The following is a 19,807-nucleotide window of genomic DNA, read 5'->3' on the forward strand; positions in this document are numbered from 1 at the left end:
GCTGTCCTGGATTGCTTAAGACACCGTGCCCATGCGCAACGTGTTTTAAAGCAGCTCAGAGCAGAGCTGCGCATCTGTGAGTAAGGCACGCAGGGTATGCCACACTTTGTGGTTATGGTTATGGGAGGAGATAAAAAGGAGCGAATGCTGCTTTCCAGAAAGCAAGTGGCTCTGAAAAATGTCTGAGACATAATATAACCGAAGTGCACTGTCAGCTTCAATGCCATATCCGAAAGGCCTAGGAGAAGCCTTGGTGTAATAAATACAGGAATGGGAATTCGCTTCTTTACACTTCGACTGAGTTCAGGTCTGGTGTCGGTAGTTTTAAAGGGGTGTTAAAATGAGTAGGTGCAGACACACCTCAAGTGATTTGAGAGCACAAGTCAGAATGAGAGGAGAAAGCTAGGTACAGTGTTGGGAAAAGGTGCTAATAAGCTCCTAATAAGGGTAAGCTGCCACAGAAAGTAGCAGGTTTATTTTTCTCTCCTCCTCTGATTGTGTCAGGATGCCTTTTGAAACATACCTTTTGTGTTTTAAATCAGCATGTTGGTGTATGTTACTGTGTGAACCACCGTGGCTTTTAAGATGTTTTGCCTAGTACATAGAGATCACAGAATTCTAGGGGTTGGAAGGGACCTCCAGAGCTCATCGGGTCCAACCCCCCTGCCAAAGCAGGTTCCTTAGAGCAGGTTGTCCAGGTAGGTGTCGAAATACCGGTCTATTGCCTGATTTTAGACTTTACCATAATTTTAAGGCTTCATATCCAGCGTCGGATGTGCTCCACTGCTGTAGCTGCTGTGCGCGTGGAGAGTCCAGCTCCTCATCCCCAGGGAGTTCCAGGGCTTTTCTCAACCTGCCCTGCAGCCTGGCTGGGCGGTCTTGTTGCCAAGCCAAGGCAGCGCGTCCAAAATGTATGCAATTAAGCAACTGGACTGATGTTTTCTGAAGGTACCTTACCTGATCTTTTCTGTGAGGATGTTGGTGAGAACACAAATTGGTCTTTACGGTAGGTAACAAAAAGGATGGAAAGTTTTAAAGAAAATCCTCAAGGCCTCAGCAGGGAGAAGAATAAATAGGAAATAGCAGACAACACAATGCTAATTGAGAACTAATGTGGAAGACACATTGGTGGCAGTAAAGGATTTCTGGTAACGTGTAGCTAACAGTAAGTGGCGGTAAGCTGCTTAACCCTTTGTAATCTTCGCAGCTCAATTGACTCGCTTTCTTGTTTTCTTCTTCAGTTTGGTTCTTTACAACCAAACAAGAAGAGTTACTGCACACAGTTGCTGGTTTTATTTGAAAGATAAATTTAAAAGTGGCGCTTTTATAATCAAGCAGAACTGTCTGCAATTTCTATTCTCTATGCAGTCATATCTGGTTTATTGCATGCTGGCTTTTATTGAACTCCAGTTTCTTATTTCAGTCTCACATTATTTGAGGATTTTTGTGTGATCTTTAGCTTTTTTTTTTTTTTTTTTTACTCTTCTGTTGAAGGCTATTGGTTAGATAGAGAAGTGTCCCTAGTTTTATGATTGCCTTTATCAACTGTTTATCCAACGGAAGGCTTAAGTGGAAATGATTTTGACTTAATTTAGTGGTGCTTCTCTGATAAAACTTCTTAAAAGCTGTGTTTTTATTTTAGCAGGTATTACTGCCATCCAGTTTATATGCACTTCTACAGCCCTTTATACCTGAGGCACAGGTTTGAAAGCGGCTGTGATGAGATTTAACTTGAAATTCGTGTTATTAAAATGAACATTTTCTTGATAAGTGTAGCCTGAAAATTGGACGATTCTACCGTGTATGCCACAGGATTTCTCAGTCCAACTCAGTATTATGCTTGGTTGGAGAATTTGGCCCAAAAAAATTGTTGTGTGAAGTATGCAGGAGCATAAACAGTAAATAGAATTACTTAGGATACTGACCACTTCAATTGCTCCAGCTTCATTTAAGCAATAATAATAAATGCAAGAATATTCACCTTCACAGTTTTGCCAGATGTTTTAAGAAGCTGATTCCAATGCTAGATGTAAAGATCAGCGTTTGTTACACTGAATGAGGAACAGAGATTCCCTGAATCCTTTTTATTATCCACATAGTTCACTTATGAATTTATTATCAGATTGGTTTTTCAATCCTACTATCATATGTCTTGTAATAAACTACTACGTTAAACATATATTTGGGAGTTACTCAGGGAAGGCCACAGAGCCCAGGACTCTTCAAAGACATCAGGTGCATTGCAAGATCCTGCTATGTGCACGGGCTTCAAGAAGTACTGCAGGGAGATACTGCAGGTTTGGAAGAATGTGATTTAGGCATGGTTGCACATGCCAGTTTTGGCTCCCAAAATACAAGTGAGTTTTAATTACCGAAGCTGAAATTGATTATAGACAGTTTCTGGTCACCTTTCAACTGGTTATAATTTCCAAGTTAAGTTCTGAATGTTGATTATTGCATTTGATATTCTGTCTGCTGTTCATTTCCTGGCTGTCCCAACATTAGATTTACTCCAATGTTGACTTTAAAAAAAAAAGGCAAGGTATGCAAGGATTGACAGGGATGATCCTGAATATAAATTATATCAAGCAAATTGATGCAAGATAAAATTACCAAATCAACCTTTTTTATTCTATATTTTATGGAATATCTAATGTATGTTTGGCAGTAACTTACTCTTGCACATGAATTTCTGACAGTTTTGATTCTTTTGGCTTATTAATCAATGGAGTCAGCACCAGAGCAATTTTTATGAGACTCACTAGTCATCAAAAATTTATGACCAGATAAATCAAAGAAACAACTAGCATCTTAATAGGGTGAACAAAGTAGTATGTAAAAGATCATTCAAGACTCCATGTTTTTGACATTTGTGTATTGCATTTACTGTTCAGGTTAAAGGGAGTATTTATACTTCCATTAAAATAATCATCACAGTGACAAAATTGCTTCCCTTTGTGCTAGACCTTTCTTCCTTTAATTTTTCATGTCTAGATATGTATATTTCATGTTTGCTCTGTTCTGATGAGGTATGGGACTTTTTCATAAAATGTAATATAGAACTGTAATTAAACTCTAAAGCTTCTAGAGTTAGTTGCAATTGGTAGTCTGCTCTTCAGCAGTAGGATAGGATGGAAGATGGTTGAGAGCAATATTGGCTTGTACTGTGTATGTTTTGCTCTTGGATCCAGTCGTATAAGGAGTTAGGTTTGTTCCAACTCAACCTGTAGTGTTGTGTTTAATACAGTCACATTTCTACTTTCTGCAAATAGTACACATTTATTGCTTGGTATTTTGAGAAGTAAGAATTTCCCAGTCATGCTTGGTGTGAATGTTACTGGTGCCAAGTGACACCGGAGTTGAAAACTTCCCAAATCCACCTTTTTATTTAATGGCAAATGCTCATTTTACCAAACCACTCTTGCAAAGTTTAAATTTACATGACTCTTGTTCCCTCCCCAGACTGTGCCTGTGCGTGAGCAATGGGTGTCCCCAGCCCAGTTGGCCTGCTGGACAGCGAAGGGTCTGAGCCACCAGGATGTGGTGGAACCAGCTGGTGACACCACAGGGTGTAGGTGGCTGCCGCCCCCTTCCCCATGCCACCGCTGTGGCTCCCCGGTGTGAACGTGTTGGTGGAAAAATCTGCCTGTAAGCTGGTAGTCTGGCCTTCAGAGGAGGGAAAATATTCTGGAGAATGATGAAAATAGAAAATTGAACTGTTCAATGGGGGCCTGACTTCGTCTCAGAAGGACTCAGTAGTCACCAGAGGTTGTCCCTGTAGTCAAGGGAGCACCTTGACGGTCAAAACGGTTCATCAACATACTGAATCATGGTCTGGAGGCCCAGAGGGGACCCTTGGCCACCACTCCACAGACAGTAGGCTGCTGAAGTAGAGGAGTGATGCCAGCCTGGAGTATCCATACCTATCTGTGAGCTCCCACTGGTGTGCTCAGGCCAGTGCTGGTCCTCATGTAACCATCTCGCAATGAGCTTTGGGGAGCCAAAATGGCTGGAAACTAATCACTTTTTTTTTTTTTTTTTGGCAAGAATAGTTCTAGTCTGAATCACCTCCTTGAACTGTCTTAGCACCTAAGTGCCTGTGCTGGCCCAGAGGGCAGAAATGCACGCCCAGGGAAGAGGTGGCCCCAGCTGGGGTAAATCAGAGTTGAAGGAGGAGAACCTGGCTCTGTGTGTACATTTTTCACTTTATGCACCAAATGAAGCAAACCTCCTCTGAGAAGAGCATGATAGTGTTAAGAACAGCGTTGGCAAACTAGTGGGAAGTCTGGGTTTGTCTGTGTGCTGCAAATACAGGAAGGAAAAGCCCTGACACTGGGTGCGTTTCGCATGAGTCTGCTGATGTTGAAAATAGGCAGGTCTCATTAGTAGAGTTCTTGCAGCTAGCTTTCAACATGTTTTGACTAAAAAAAAAAAACAACCAAAGGGAGATTGAATTTATTCGGTGTTAATAACCGGAAAGAATGTTTGTGTAGGGCTACTGAGCAATTCAGAACTATGAGTAATGCACAAAAGAAATCTCGTTGTTCCCTCTTCCACCCGATGTGTGCTTTTACAGGAGATTTAACTTCAGATATGTCTTTTTCTGTGTTTGTAGTCCAAAGTATAACTGAGAATAGGGCTGCCTATGGAATGAATGGCTTGCAGAGACACTCTTGTCTTGTAACTCTTAAAGTTTATTTCACAACCTGATTCCGATTCAAGTGACTTATGGCTGGAAATGATTGCCGTGGGTTGCTTGCTTCGCAGTTTATGTAAATAGTAATAGAATGTTGTCTGTATTGTCTACAAATTTCTCCACCAAGCCATTTTGGATTATTTTTTTATTAGCAATATCAACATCTTTATTTGCTGTGAGGCTTAAATTATTTTGTTTCAGTTCCCAAAGTAAAAGTTCAAATTGATTTCTCAAGTCAGGTGAAATTCTTGGAAATTCAGTCTGGCATTTCTGCCACATCACAGTTCAGATTTTGATTAATTTGTTTATTCTTTGATTCTGTTTTGAGACTACTCTGTAGACACATGCCGAAGTTAGAAATTTTGATTTCTTCTGGAAAAGTTGTTTTATGCTGCCTTCCTCTTAAATACAGTCCTGTTCATATAATGACATACTCCAGCCTAGGTTGTTCTAGAGATTCAGCAGTACCTATGACCAAAACCTGGCTGATAAGTGTCCCAGTTCTGAGTGATTTTTATCTTTGGAGGTGGCAAACAAGTGCCTGACACTTGCAGTAATCTGCACATTGCGTTTTGTTTATGGAGGAAAGTTTGCATCTAAAGGGTTCTTACGGGCCAAGTTGAAACCTACAGATGCATTTTATTAGACTGGTTGATATAATAACCTGAGCACTCAAAAATATCTGATATTTGAGTTTTCAAAGATAAACATCTTCCTTTCACATGCCAGTGCATGGACTCTCATTGGATTATGGCAGTACTGATTCTTGCTCCTTATTCTGGCAATGTCAGTTTGTAAGTATGGCATTACAAGATTTTTTTTTCCCCAAGTAATCTTTACTTATGGACAAATAAATGCCTTGTACTGTATGGTGTCATGAATGATAATTAAAACTTAATATTTCGTCTACTTGGCAACTCTTGTATCCACTAATTTAGATAATTATTCATAAAGTTTGTTTCATTGTTTAATTATGTGGAACGTTTAGTTTTAATCCTCTGAAACTGTTTACTAAAGCCAGGTTTATATATTTTCACAAAGTAAGTAGTGTGAGTTGCTTTCATTATTTCTCCACTAAAAAACATTTCAAGATTGATAAGCAAGAAAATGAGACCTTCCTAACAAAAGTGAAGGTTAGTCATTTCTCTTTCCCTGTAAAGGATTAATTTGGGACAGTAGATAATACTAGGACGTATTTCACAAGAAATCTTCCGTTCTACAAACACATTTCACAGACGGTGGAGTTTGGAATCAGAAAGGCCACTTTCACTCAAGCGTTAGTGCATTGGAGGTGTGTTTGGATGGGGATATACGCGTGAACACTAATGCCTATACATATCAGAGAGGTAAGGAGTCTTGAGTCAGATAAGCCAAAACACCCCCTGTGATTCTCCTAGAAAGAGAATTGGACTTCTAACAACTTGTGAGTTTACATATTGGTGTTGTATGTGTCTGTGCACACGTAACTATTCATAAATATTCGCCCGCATTCCTGTATGTATTAAGTTTAGAGAGGAAATAATGTATGTATTGTTCAGTAGATGCATCCATTATCTCAGTTCCATTTTAGCCTCTTCTAGGAAGAAAGATTTAGAAAACAACAGGCATTGCATTGTAGGCATGTAGAATTTTGTTGGTATAAAAAAAAAGGTGTTAAAATAAATCTGTAAAAAATAATACCCATAGGTAAAATAGTGAGATGATCAAAATGAATCATGGAAAGAACTGATGAAAAATGCAGATATTGCAGAATCCAACTTATTATATTCATGGGTATCATAATTAATTATTTAATTCTAGATATACACATTATAGCCTAAAAATGTATTGCAGGTTTACAACTGACTAGCTATTTTATGTGGCAGAATGTAGTCTTTGCATATTTATTAAAATTATTCATAACTGGTTGCTGCCTAGATGAGCCGCTCCATTCTTATGTCCTGCTTCAATACATTATCTTAACCATTTTATCATGGCATTATAATGGAAATCTGTCTAAATTTTAGAATGATCCATGGGGCGTTTTCCAAAACCCCTATCAGCATCTCTTAAAAACACGTATTTATGGTTTCCATTTAAGCATACTTTCAAAGGGTTTAGTAGCAATACGTATTTTCTGCATGTAATTGTTCCATTTAAAAAGAAAAAAAAAGTTTATGTAGAAGAAAAAGACAAAAAGACATATACTTTTTTAAAAAGCATATGCACTTAAAGTTTTTGTGCTTATCATTTTTACAACTTACAACTATAAATTGCTTCTTTTAAAGATTTCATAGCATGGCAAAACATTATTTCTGCAATTCCGTAAGCGTCCACATAAATGTCCTAGCAAAGTTATAAAATCAATAATTTAAATAGTGGGGTGTGGTACCTCACAGCTGTTTCTCCTCAGTTTTTCAGGGTAACAAGACTTCTACTGAAAAAAAGTTGCAGAAGGGGAAGGCTTTCCACCAGCATGATGTGTGGTTATTGTAATTATAAGATAGTCGGTTATCTGATGGCGGTGCTGTTCTGTAAATCTCCTGGTTAGTTTATGTACATAGGTAATGCATCTTCATTTACAGTAGAATTCAAAACAAAAAAGTCTGCCTGTACCAATATCCAGGAGAAAAAAAAAAAAACACAACACAATACATCTTGTATATCTTTTTTTACCATACACACACATTTTTTTAAAGTAATTTGGAGGCGCAGCAGAAGAAAAAGATTTGTTTTATGAAGGAAAACAAAAACAAAACAAAAAACAAACTTTGGACATTTCCACGTTAGGAAAGAACAGTTACATGTTGGGTGGGGCTCACGTAAAATCGAAGGAGCCCGATACTGGAGCGGGAATGTTTTGCTTTATGGTGAATACCGTTGAAATGGGCAGTGGTGCCATTTGCATGGTAATGCAGCATTATGTCCAAAAGTTGTCAGAAGCTATTAGAGGGTAATGAAATTTTATGCAAACCGTTGGATGGACACTTTCCACTTGATTAAATACATCTTGGTGGGGAATAAAGGAACAATCCCTTTTTATACATTGTCATTTCACATCTTACTGGAGTACATGCGGATTCCCATTTATAATGGAACAGAGAACAGTTTAAGAGAGAAACACATGCTAGTTCCAAGACTAACCCTGACAAATCTGTAGAAACACTCCTTGTGACTGCTGCTCCGTGGTCACGATTTGCCCATAAAATCCTTGGATGCAGCGAGTGCTGTACACAAGGCAGCGCTAGCTGGGCATTTCCTGCTCCCAAAGAAGCGCAGTATCAGTTTTGTGGAGGATTTTGCAAAGAAAAACGCTTGCACTCCGAGTGGTGCAGGAAATCCTATTGCAAGATTAAGACTTTCTACGTAGGCCTAATACTGCAAATAAAATGGTAAAAACAAGAAACAAGGAAGAAGAGAGAACATGCAACTGTGTGTGTTTTGCCTTAACTGTCTGGGGAGGTTTCTAGCTGGATCTGCTGGCCAAGTCTAAATATCCCTAAGGAGAAAACTAAGGAATTATTTTTAGACGGCCTATCTACCCTCTGTCTGAGCTGTACCCTTCCATAAAGTGAGTAAAATATCTCTCCATAGTGATATATGTCCATTTAATTCCTCTGCTTAAATGTTTGGGATCATTGTGCCAGGTTTTGGGAACCGTCTTCCCTGTATTTTCAACATAAAGTGAGTGTTTATTTCTCTGCGGAAAGTGTGATGCTGTGGTTCAGGTCAGTAGGAGAGTGGTGAAAGCACGTCCTACTGAACTTCATGTTTTCTAGGGCAAAAAAACAACTCTCACAAATTACCCATGTGCTTCTTGTGAGCCTAGGAGTACTGTATTGTAATGGTCTGTAGGTCCATGTGCACTTCTCTGAAATGGTGTGATAATAGAAATAAATTCCCTGATGGTGTTCATTAGAAGTTATGCAAGAGCAAATGGACTAGAGAATTACCTGAAGTCACTGGATTGCAAAACCTTAGAGCCCAGTAACAGCTAATGTCAAACTGCGTGCTGATTTGGGAGCGGATCATCCAGCAAGGTAACTGAGCAAGACGCAGAGGAGTGCCTCAAAGCCTGTGTCAAAACGAATTTGCACCACGAATAGCAAAGGGGTTTTCTCTTCGTGCAGTCCGATGAACCTCGCTCATCTGTGCAAGCAGAGCAGATAAAAGATGCACTATGGGCTTTCTGGGAGTTCTGTAATTGAAAGGAGGTTTTCTCTGGGAATCCAGCACAAGAAGAGGTAGGTTGGCTGGAAGCTACTGAGAAGCGAATCTGGGTTTGGCTGAGAGTGAGCCCAGCCCGTGGCATTAATTGCTTTGTGAAGTCTCCGCAGCAGTGACACTTCCTAGTGCCTGTGGGGTTGTGGCAGGCTCGAGGCTTACTGTCAGTACGATTGTTTGGGGGATGAAAGATGGATCCTTTGGAAAATTTAACCTTACTTTTCTCCTTTGGAGAGCACACAGCCTTTTTCCCTCCCAGAACAACATGACATCAATTTTACCAGGAGAGCCTGAAAAACACTCTCAGCCTGTGCTTTTTTTATTTTTTATTTTTTTTAACTAACATAATAAGCAATTTGGGCCAATAACTAGCTTTGGTCAGTCCTTCTGTAAACAGCAGCCAATAAGCTCCTGTAATCAATTTTATTATAACCTTTGCTGTCCTGTTAACCTACTCCATCGAGGGGAAGTGCTTAATGCTATTGCCATTACAATCTCAGGAACTTTGAGGCAGTAAAGAATAACACTAGTTCAACTTCAGGCCTTGTTCCTGAAGTCTAATTTAATGTAATTGTTATATATGGCATTACAGAGTGGTAAACAGCTTTTTGTGCCTGCTGGGGCTTTTGTTGCTGTTGGTTTGTTGGGTGGTTGGTTTTTGTGTGTGGTTTTTTTCTTCCACCTAATGATGCCAACAAAAGTGACCTGGCGGTTTTCCTTTAATTAAAATGAGTCTATGTGAATTAGTGTGTGAAAATCACGGGGTACAGCACTAATTGGAGTTTAGGCAACCGCTTCCCTAACCTCTCACAGTGAAACTTCTAAACAAAACGTTTCAGTTTTCTTTTTAGTATCCTGAAAGGTTTTCATAGCTAGGTATAATAACGATTCTTGACCTTTTAGGACAAATACAGCTCTTTTTTTCCTGAATAAAACCTTTACAGCATCATTCATTTGTGGCTGGTCTTACCTGTGGTTTTGACTGCTTCTGCTTCTGGTTTTGGCAACAAATATCCTGAGGACCCGAGAAAAGATTTTGTGTTAAACCCATGACCCATCGAGCCCAGCAGCCTCCCTGCAAGAGCTGGTAGGAGATAGCGTTCAGGGAGAAGACTCCAGACTCCCAGCACCTGGAGCTTTTGTATTAGGGGTGCTGGAGTCACATCCCTGCTGTTCCTTTTATCATCTGTTTGTGGACCCGTTGTCCATGAATTCATCTCATTCTTCTTTGCAATTTCTGAGGCCGTGTGCCATCGTGGTCTCCTGCACCAGCAAGTTCTGGATGTTCACAATCTGCGGTGTAAAGTACTGCCTTTTTTCTGTTTGAACTGATCTTCCTGACATGGAAATGGGGTTGGTTATACGTTAATATTGCATTGTTTTGCTAATACACAGAGGCAGTGGCAAAGAGTTGTCATAGCTGAGTCAAGCATTCCTTTTCAGATGAGGCACCATAAGGCAGAAATGAACAGCGGTGGGAGCTGAGCACCACTATTTCTTATGAAAGTTAGCCACTTCATATCAGGTAGCTCAGTGCATCTTACCCCTGGATGTGCTAAACCACAACTTGAGGAGTACGGATGTGGGGAGGGGGTTTGTAAGGTGGCAGGAAGCGTAGGGGAGAAGGGTTTGTACAGGAAAGGGAGTGATGAATTATATGGAGCAAGCTTAGGATCTCGTGGTGTGCTGGCAGCTGTGCAGTGTATGGAAGGGGACAGTGAGTGGGGATGGTGTGGCCTTGTTGAGCTGCCCCGGGGATGTACGGGGAGGGGGTGATGTCTGCAGTATTACAGTCAGGCAAACCTGAACGCCAGGAGTGCACTAAAAGGATTTGCTCAAGTATGATGAACACTTGTTTCACTGAAAAAAAAAAATCCGGATCAAGAGTAAAGTAACTGATAACACTGACAGTTTTCTAATCTCTCTAGGCTATGATTATGTACATTCTGGAAGCTCAGAAGTCAGATGTTTGTCTAGGATGCGTAGAGGTAGCAAAGAGTTCTGACAGCATTAATGGCTTTTCAGTGCAAAATTCTAGGTGTCCTAATTGAACCAGAAGTGCTGAAGGTTGCCATTTTGGAGGAAAGCACTCCTGCATAGATTTTGAACGCCGATTATCAATCTACGCTGCAGTAGACTAGATCAAAATCAATATTTCTGCCTGGAATTCACACAGCCTCTTTGAGAGACGAGATTAATATGGTTACTGTTCAACTCCATGTTCTCAATCAGCTAAGTATGTGCACTTGTCATTCATATTTTGTTTTTAGCTTGTTATTCTGACAGAAAAGTCTCTGAGGAATGAAAGGAGAGCCAGTTTGAAGAGTAAGTGATGTAACATTTACATATTTTCACACTGTTAGGGAAGCCGGCTGTTAGACTTTGAACATTATTTATTCATTTGATGCTGCTATTTGTTACAGACCCCTGAAATACGTTACTGACATAACTAAACCATCCATCTCGCCTTAGGATTTCTACTGATTGCTAATTTTGTTGACTAGGTGGTGCAAGAAGTTTAAAATACGTTAAAGCTAAAAAGACAGGATTCTGTAGAGTTTTTTTTCCTAATACTATGTTTTCATAGTGAGGTGCAAGAGAGGTTTGCGTTTTGTTTTGTGTTGTGTTTTTTTTTTTTTTAATGTTGGCACACGAACCGAAAAAAACATCATGTTGTAGGCCTTGCAAATCACGCGGATTGCTTCAGTTTGTGCTGGTGTGTTCTGAAATCATGCAAATGAGCTTGCTATCATGGTTGTTCACCCAGTGGGCGGTAATACAACCATCACATTCAAAGGGGTTGAACCAACCAACTCTAAAAGCAATTACTGGCAACACTGATTTTTCTGTTAATTGGCTGAACCCTTTGGAACATGACATTTCTAAGGACAGCATCTGAAATGCATTATTGCTTTTATTGCTGTTATGATTGTTAGGATTTGGATGCTACCAAAATATTCTGGATGACACTCAAATATGACAGTTCCTGATCGTGAGAACGGAGGAGTCTGAAAGACAAAGCAATGTCAAAGGGAATAAACATTGCCCAAGTGCTTTATAATTTCATGATTATTTTTTGATAAACCCATTGAAAATATTGAAGTATAAGGGGGTAATTGCTTTCCATAGTGTGTCAGGAGAGGTTTTTCCATACATGGCTCAGTGGAAGAACATCGGGAGTTCACTATGTGGGAAGTGGGTAAATAGGACTATGAAGCCAACATCATTGATAAGGCAGATGAAATGGCATTGGCAGGAAAGGAAGGGTGCTCCTTGTGTGTCAGGTTGGAGTTGGGCGACTGAAGAGACTAACACAGACTTGAGCACAATGCAGTGAAGAAAGGGTGCTACTTTTGGTAGCTTCTGGGATGGACCAGAGAGGTGTGATGTATTCAGAGGTAAATTATGCCTTTTGCTGTCTGGATAGTGGGGAATGGCTAGGTCTAGGATTGTTGTGGACTAAACAACATCAGGATTCAAAACCTATTTGCTCCAAAATTAATCTGTTTTCTCGTGGAAGAATTTATTATTTTCAGGGCTTTGCAATAAAACTTAATTTGTCCAAGACTTTATTCACGTTAACCAACCTATGTTTATTTCATTAAAGCTTTCAATCCCTTAGAACTCTGTCTCCCTCTCTGTCGTTACCATGCTTATTGCACTCGGCACCCCATCAGAGGTGTTATATGAGTTAGTTAATGGCTATATATTCCCTTATAGATGCCTACGCCCATAGGGCATTAGTTTTAGCACTTTACTAGATCAGAGAATGTGTATCTGCATTTGGAAAAGGACTCTTCAGAATGAACATGAATTCTTGAGGATGTTTTCAAGTCTTCAGCCTATTCCTGACCTGAATCTGAATAAAGAAAAGTTAAAGCATTGGCTGTTTTTCCTAGAGCAGCTAGTGTTGCTGTGAGCAAGATCAGAGCTTTCAGTAGGAGACCTCCGAAGCAGAGTTTTCCTGAAAGTCTTCTTCAGCCCCACCTCACACTGCTGCAGGTCAGATCCTCTTTCCTCCTCTGCTGCTTGTTTGGCAGAAGTTCTCCCTGCTGCACAAAAGGTTAAAGCACATCTCCCACTGCTCGGTCCTGAGGTTGTGATATGAGCAGTAGCTAGCTGGGACTAAAGGAAAAAGAGAATGAACAATTACATGGTATGAGTAACAGGGACGAGCTACATCAGTATTTATATCAGGCGCTGTTTTTTTTTTCTCCAAATTCTACTTAACTGTACTACTTGTCAACTGACTGTTTAGTCATAGTTTGGCTAAGGAAGTATGTCACAAGAGTAGACAGGTACTTTTTTCTGTAGGCATGACAGCATGGTAGTGATTGAGAGAGAGTTGAAGAGAAGGTAAGAGTGCAGGAGGCTCAGTTACAATTAAAAAAAATCCACCATTGATGATTTTGATAAATAAAATAACAATTTGAGTCCAATATTTTTTTGTGTTATTCTCATTAAAGACCAGATTTTTTCTCTTCTTCTTCTTCACAGAGTTGCAATATGCTTGAAAACAGGTCAACCTTTTTTCTCCAAGATGATCCCTCCCAACTTCGTCTATCTTTCCTCATAAGTGAACTTTCCTAGCTTTTCCTTTTGCCTGTTGTTCTCCTCTGGACTTTCACTGACTGGCTCACATTTTCCTTGCACCTGGACACTGCCTGGAAATAGGGCTGACAGAACTGAGTGCAGTAGGCACGCTTCTTCTCCCATATCACATACAACATTTCCTCAGCGATGTGGTGGCAACCACTCACTTTTAGTTTCTGTCCCTCTGTAGTTCCAGAGCTCACGCTGCAGACCCAGAGCTCAGCAGCAATTCCCAAGCAGGTATTCCTGCAGCTAGTACTTCACATTCAGCTCTGCCGAACTAGGGACTGTGCTTTTCAGGACACAGTAATGGCAGTGGTATTTCGACTGTAAATGTTATTTTATTTCCCCAAATCATCAATGGTAGTTTTTTTGTTTTGTTTTGTTTTTTAATTGTAACCGAGCCTCCTGCACTCTTACTTTCTCTTCAATATTTCCCTGCTGTCACTCAGTAAATCACCTTTCCTTGAGCCAGCACTCTGTTAGCAGGGAGATGCAACACCTACAGCTCCTTCAGGCAGAGGATGCTGCCCACCCAGAGGTCTGCCACAGATCCTCTGTGAGGTGAGCTCAGGCACGTTCGGGCTGCCTCAGCCTTCGTGCATGCACAGGGGTTGGGCAATGCGTGGTCTTTAAGGTCCCTCCCAACCCCAACCATTCTATGAGTCTCTGAAGATCCATAAACCTGATGATTTTGGGGTGCACAAAGCGAAAACAAGTGTGTTACACTACTTAGTAGAATTATATAAAGAACTATCTAAGTGTTTTGTTGCCACATTGCCTCTATTTACACCTCTTAGATTTTGGTTTATGAGCAGCAAAAGCAAACTGTCACTATTTGCTGTAAATTGAAGCTTTTAATAACTGTGTCTGTTCTACAACATTTGTCAGCTTTGAATATTCTGTCAGTAGAAAATAAAAATAGCAGGAAATCTCAGCAACAGTGACACTGAAAATTTATCTGCTTATGCTCTAAAAGGTGTAAAATACAGGCTTCAGGAATAAACATTTGTAGTTTTCCTTTCACAAAAGTAAATTTGCATTTACTGTGGCTAACAGTAAACTGTATGTAGGTCCCTGCCAAAATAAATGATAAATAATTTTTATGTAATGGAGTTATCTAAACAAATACTACTACACCTTAAATGGTAAAAGATGGCCAAATAGGTATTGTTTGGCAGACTTCAGCATGAAGTGCGCTGTTGGATGTGAAGATGAAATGGTAGAAATGCTTTGAAGAGTGCTTCTGCTCAGGAAGAGAAATGTTTAGCATCTTGTAAAACTGGCTATCAAATGTTGTGCATGGTTGTTTTAAAGTTGTTTTTTTTTATTTAAAAAAATATTTAATGTGGAAATATTATATGTTAAAAATAATAAAAAGAAAAAGGGGTTAGATATGCTATCTATAGTACGTATAGGAAAAATCTGCATATTTTGTTGCTCTTTTTTTCAGCCTCACTGAGGGAGATGCTCTTTTGATACTTGTATGGAGTTATTTTTGGTGTCATGTTTGCTTTATTGCTCAATAGCATTTTTCTTTCATTAAGTAAAAAAAAAAAAAAGGCCATTTATCAACTTTTTTTTTCGTTAGTGAAACATGTTCGAAGTAATGGTACAAACTCAGAAATGTGTTTTATTTAGCGGTGAATCTCTTGTTACAGAACAGGAATATTTTTCAGTGTCACTGGCAGGAGTTCTGCTTAGCTGTAACTGAGGCGTTCTGCTTGCGGTGGAACTGGATCAGTTCTAGGGTTTGAAGTTCAGATAACCAACATAGACCAAAATCAACGTGCTCTTATGATGAAATATGCATCAGCCTAAAACACTGTTTCCCACCTGATACAATTTCCCTTTCAGACTCACTTTTCTCTCATTTTCTTTGTAAAATTTCTAACAAGTTCTGATTTGATTCTTAGCAGGTATTCAGGAAACACCTATTTCCTCTAGTCTTTCCTTTCAGTAGAGGGATGGCAAATGTTTTAATTGTGGTCCTTTTTTTGTGGCAGTCAGAAAGCAAGTAGGTATCATTCTCCTTAGAAATAAAATCAGCACATTCACAATCCTCCTTTGAAATTTTGAGGCTCATTTTGCCAAGGATGAAACAGATTAGAAAGAGAAAAACGCTTTCCATGTTAGGAGAGGGTTTACAAAAATTTTATCCGGTCAGAAAAAAGTGTTACAAGATTGAATTCCTGTCTTCTGCAGATGTAATTTTTGTGTGTCAGAGCCTTCAGTCTGCTGTCAGTGTCTTTCAGGAGTAATACAGGTATGTAAAGGGAGGGGGGAGACTTATGTAGAGAGTGATAAAATTATTCCTCTGGGAAATACTTTCTGTTTGTTTATTTCAAAGCAAAGGTTTATGTCTGTCCTGGAGCGAAGGGGCAGCATGACCTAGAACAACCCAGCATGGAGCCTGTGACACAGGAGGATTTTTTTAATTTAGAAAAATAATAAAAAAAAAAAAAAAAAAAAAAAGGAAGAATTTGTAATTCATTCTTTATTCTGTTGGGTTTCATTGGGTAGAAATATCATTCTGGGTCAATAGTCATGTTCACAATAACTTTTTTTTGCCATGGAATTTGTTGTGCCAATTGAAACCCATAAAAAAAAACCACACCTAATAATCCGTAAATTTCAAAATATTTAGAAGGTTAAGATAATCTATATGGATATATCCAAATGTGATTTGTGTATTACAAGTCTGTAAAGCTATAACAAAATCTCTTCAGACTGGAATCACATGGAAAACAAACAGTGAAAAATGGGTACATTGGGTGACCCAAAAAACGTCAGTTTTGGATCAATTTTATAGCAAGAACAGTTTTAGATTCAGAGCTTACGGGTTTTGAGTGGCCTTACTTAGGAATGAAGGGTTCTTAAATTAACTAAGATAATGAATGCTAGAAAACTGTTTTCAGTAGAGAAATATAAGGCAAGAAATGCAAATGTGTAGAAATGGACTTGAACTTTTTCCATCCTGGTAAGGAAATGATCAAACGTTTCAGTCATTTCCTTGGATATGTTAGGATGCAGATGAAAAGGGAACTTAAATCAGTATTTCTGATAATTCTTGGATTATGAGAAATAATCTGGGGCAGATTTAAAACCGAAGAAAAGAAGGAGGTGTGTTTGTTTGTTCCTTTTTTACACATCATTCAGTTGTGTTGCGACTGATAGTGTAAAGCTGTTCCAGAAGGAGATAAACTGGTGGAAGATAGGTCCACGAAGGACTGGACTGCTAAATGAAATACCTTAAATGTGACCTGAGTTCAGGAATTGTCTAAAACTGATTGCTGGAAGAAAAGTGCCTGTGCCACAGGAGTGAGTGGTTGTACTGGGTCAAAAAGGCTCATCTGGCCCTGGAGTCCATGGCTCACAGCGTTTCTTCAGGGATGCACAAAAGAACTTGAACACTTAGCTGGTTAAGGATCTTTTCTACTGCTTAATTCCCATGGCAGCAGTATGGACGTGTGCAGAGCAGCAAGCTAGAGAAAGTGCTCTATGTGAAACTGAATTTCTTGTCCAGGTGAGTGTCCCAGCCTTGTTCCGCTGCTGTCTCAAGGCAAAACTGTTCCTCTTCATATCCCCTACACTGTTACTCCCACAGAAAAGACATTGGAGTGCATGGGCTGCCCAGGAACAGACAGGTTGATATGGGTAGTGGTGGGATGTTGTGCTACTTACCTACAGAGCTGCTTGCACACAGCCTTTGCAATGACAGAGAGACCTGCTGTGTATCTAGGAGCAGAGGTCAGTAACACAACTCACCGTCTCCTGAGCTGGTGAGTGGGTCTGCCTACACCATTACCTCCCAGGCATCATTTTTCCCTTGGAAAGGAGCTGTGCTTCCGTTTCCTGCAGGTGCCTTGCATGAGGCCAGAATGCTCGTGTTCTGGGTAAAGGCGCGGTGTTCAGGCACTGGGAGCTGGATCCACTTCAGGTTCTACAGGCAGAAAAACTGGGTTTATTCATTGGTGGTTCCTCTGTGAACGATAGATCCTGCAGGTAGAGACAGAAAAACAGAGCCCTGTTTTTCTCTGAGATGTGGCATCTTCTTGTACCTCTGAAGTTCCTGCTGATTTGGGATGTATACATGCAGTGTGACATGCCACTTGTGTAAGGTTACTGACCTGCGGTCTACATAAAGAGCTCTGTAACCACTGCATTGCCTGAGAGGTATGATTAATTCAGGGCCAGTTCAACTTTGGGGGCTGGAAGCTATTTTTAAGACTTCAGCTGGCTCAAGTTTGCTTCCATGCCCTGAGTCGAGTAAGGTTCAGAGCAGGGGTGAGATGCGCCATCACGTGAACCTCCAGCATGCCAGCTGCTCCATGAGACCTGCAGAAACACACCCTCACATCCTGAGGGTTTTTAGCCCCAGCAAAAGCCGTCTTCCATTTTCTACGTGGCTGGTGAACACACGCAGGCAGTTCACGAGGGAGCAGCTAGTGAGCTGTACATTCACGGCCTGCTTTACCTGTGGTGATGTTCATTGAATCCTGCTCTTACTGCACCTTGGATAACGTAGGGGACCGTCATCCATCTCATTTTTGCGTATGTTCGGTGTGCTTAGGTCTTTTTAGGCAAGTTTGGAAACACCTAGAACTTCAGAAATATTTTTCCTGTATCCATAAACCCTCTCTCCTCCATTTTGACAGAGTTATAGAAGCTTCAAAGCAACCGTATAAAGGTATGAAATAGTTTTCTTTTAACAACACATAGTGGCCCCAGTTCTTATTTATGTTTCCCAGACTTGTATCTCCAACACAGTATTTTTAAAAGTCAGATAAAGTGCTTTTATCTACTGGTTATATTTTTTGACGCTATAGGAGATATGTTTAGTTTTTATGTTTGAAACTGCCAGGCTATTTTAGAACTTGCTGAAAAACATTGTCTGAGCAGAGGAGTAATCATAAAGCAAGGCTTTGGGAAATCACAGGTTTTCAGGCAGAGTTTCTAGTAAATATATTAGACCTGTAGTTAGACTTAAAGACAGTGTTTTTAAGGAGGACATGTTATTGCAGAAATGTCATTTGTCATTAAGGCTTTCCTCCAAACGAAGCAAGCTTAGTTCAGTGCATTGTGAGAGTTTCTCATCATCTAAGTACCAATGCACGTAAATGTCGCTCGGATCAGGGCTTAATGTAGGAAAAACGCTTCGCTGGTGTTTGTGTGCTTGTGCTCCCTGAAAGCATCACTTGTGCTCGATAAAAGAACCCTAGCTGATTGTTCTAATACTTTTAAGAAACCTTTTTTTCCCTCTCTCCTGTCCCTATGTCACACACTTTAAACTTTGAGCAAATCTTTCTTTCTTTCAGTCCAATTGCATTGTGGCTGCTGCCGATTTAAAATTTCCCTGTATGAATTGGTTCAGTAACTCCAGTGAATCAGCTCAGTGACAAATGCCTTTCAAAGTTGTCCCTCAGACCTGCTGAATAATGTTCTTCTGTGACAGGTAATTCTGGTGCCTTTAAGACAGGAACTCGCAATATAATTAATTTTTTATTCACACTTGGGTGAGGGTGATCTTTTTTACTTTCTTCACAGTGCGTATGTAAAATAATACATTGTGTGTATAATTTAATGAATGGGATCGGTTATTCTTTTCACTTCACTACTTTGCCCCAACCCTTAAAAAAAATAAGGGAGAAAAGAAAGAAGAACCCCCACAGTTTTTAGGAACAATTTTGATTAATGCATTTCTTCAGAATTCTAGCATCAGGAAATAGGACAAACATTAGGGATAACTGGATTTTTCTGGAAGATCTGCTTTTAAAAGATGACACGTTAAAGTGTTTTTATATTTTTGCCAGAGTTAAGTGATATAGTGAATGCATTGATATAATATTTGTGTTTCATCTGAAGGCTGTAAATATTTTTTTTCAGATCTACCTCAGATATTTGTATGTCTAGCAGAAATTCTCACTGTAACTGAAGCGTATCCATCATTCTTTAGGGTATCCATCACTGCACATCCTGATTCAATCAGATATGATATCTTATTATCCTTTCAGTGAGTCACAGTATTTATGGGTTGAGCTGACACTGTCCAGATGCATCTTCTTTGATGCAGAACGTTGGGTATTGTGGGACTTACTCCCCATACTCCATGTACCTTGGGATGTAGTTGTGTGGTGCTGGGCCATACAAGAGACCGTTCTTATCTGTGAGTGGTATCAGCAGATAACAAATGAGTTCTTGTCAGTGCAGAGTTTATATATTCAGTTCTGTTAAAATAAGGGAGGCTTTGGTTTAGTTTATAGCACTGAAAGGTCTAATCCAAATTGCGAGTTAGGGGTTTTCACGTAAGTTCTT

General features: G+C 39.8%; 1 protein-coding gene across 4 annotated transcripts in view; it reads left to right on the plus strand.

The window, feature by feature from the left end:
• The window catches only part of RSU1 (Ras suppressor protein 1), a 98,213-nt gene that overhangs the window by 46,885 nt on the left and 31,521 nt on the right, over positions 1–19,807 (plus strand). For 2 of the 4 annotated variants that reach the window (XM_040547613.1, XM_040547611.1), the window contains exons 9-10: positions 999–1,010; positions 5,037–15,035. The exons of the other annotated variants lie outside the window; for them this stretch is intronic. In XM_040547613.1, coding sequence (XP_040403547.1) covers positions 999–1,010; positions 5,037–5,241 — 217 coding nt within the window. In that variant the 3' untranslated portion in view covers positions 5,242–15,035. Of the gene's footprint in view, positions 1–998; positions 1,011–5,036; positions 15,036–19,807 lie in introns of those variants that run through there. 4 annotated transcript variants of the gene reach the window in all.

This window comes from Cygnus olor, chromosome 2 (assembly GCF_009769625.2).
Source record: "Cygnus olor isolate bCygOlo1 chromosome 2, bCygOlo1.pri.v2, whole genome shotgun sequence".
NCBI classification, from domain to species: Eukaryota; Metazoa; Chordata; class Aves; order Anseriformes; family Anatidae; genus Cygnus; species Cygnus olor.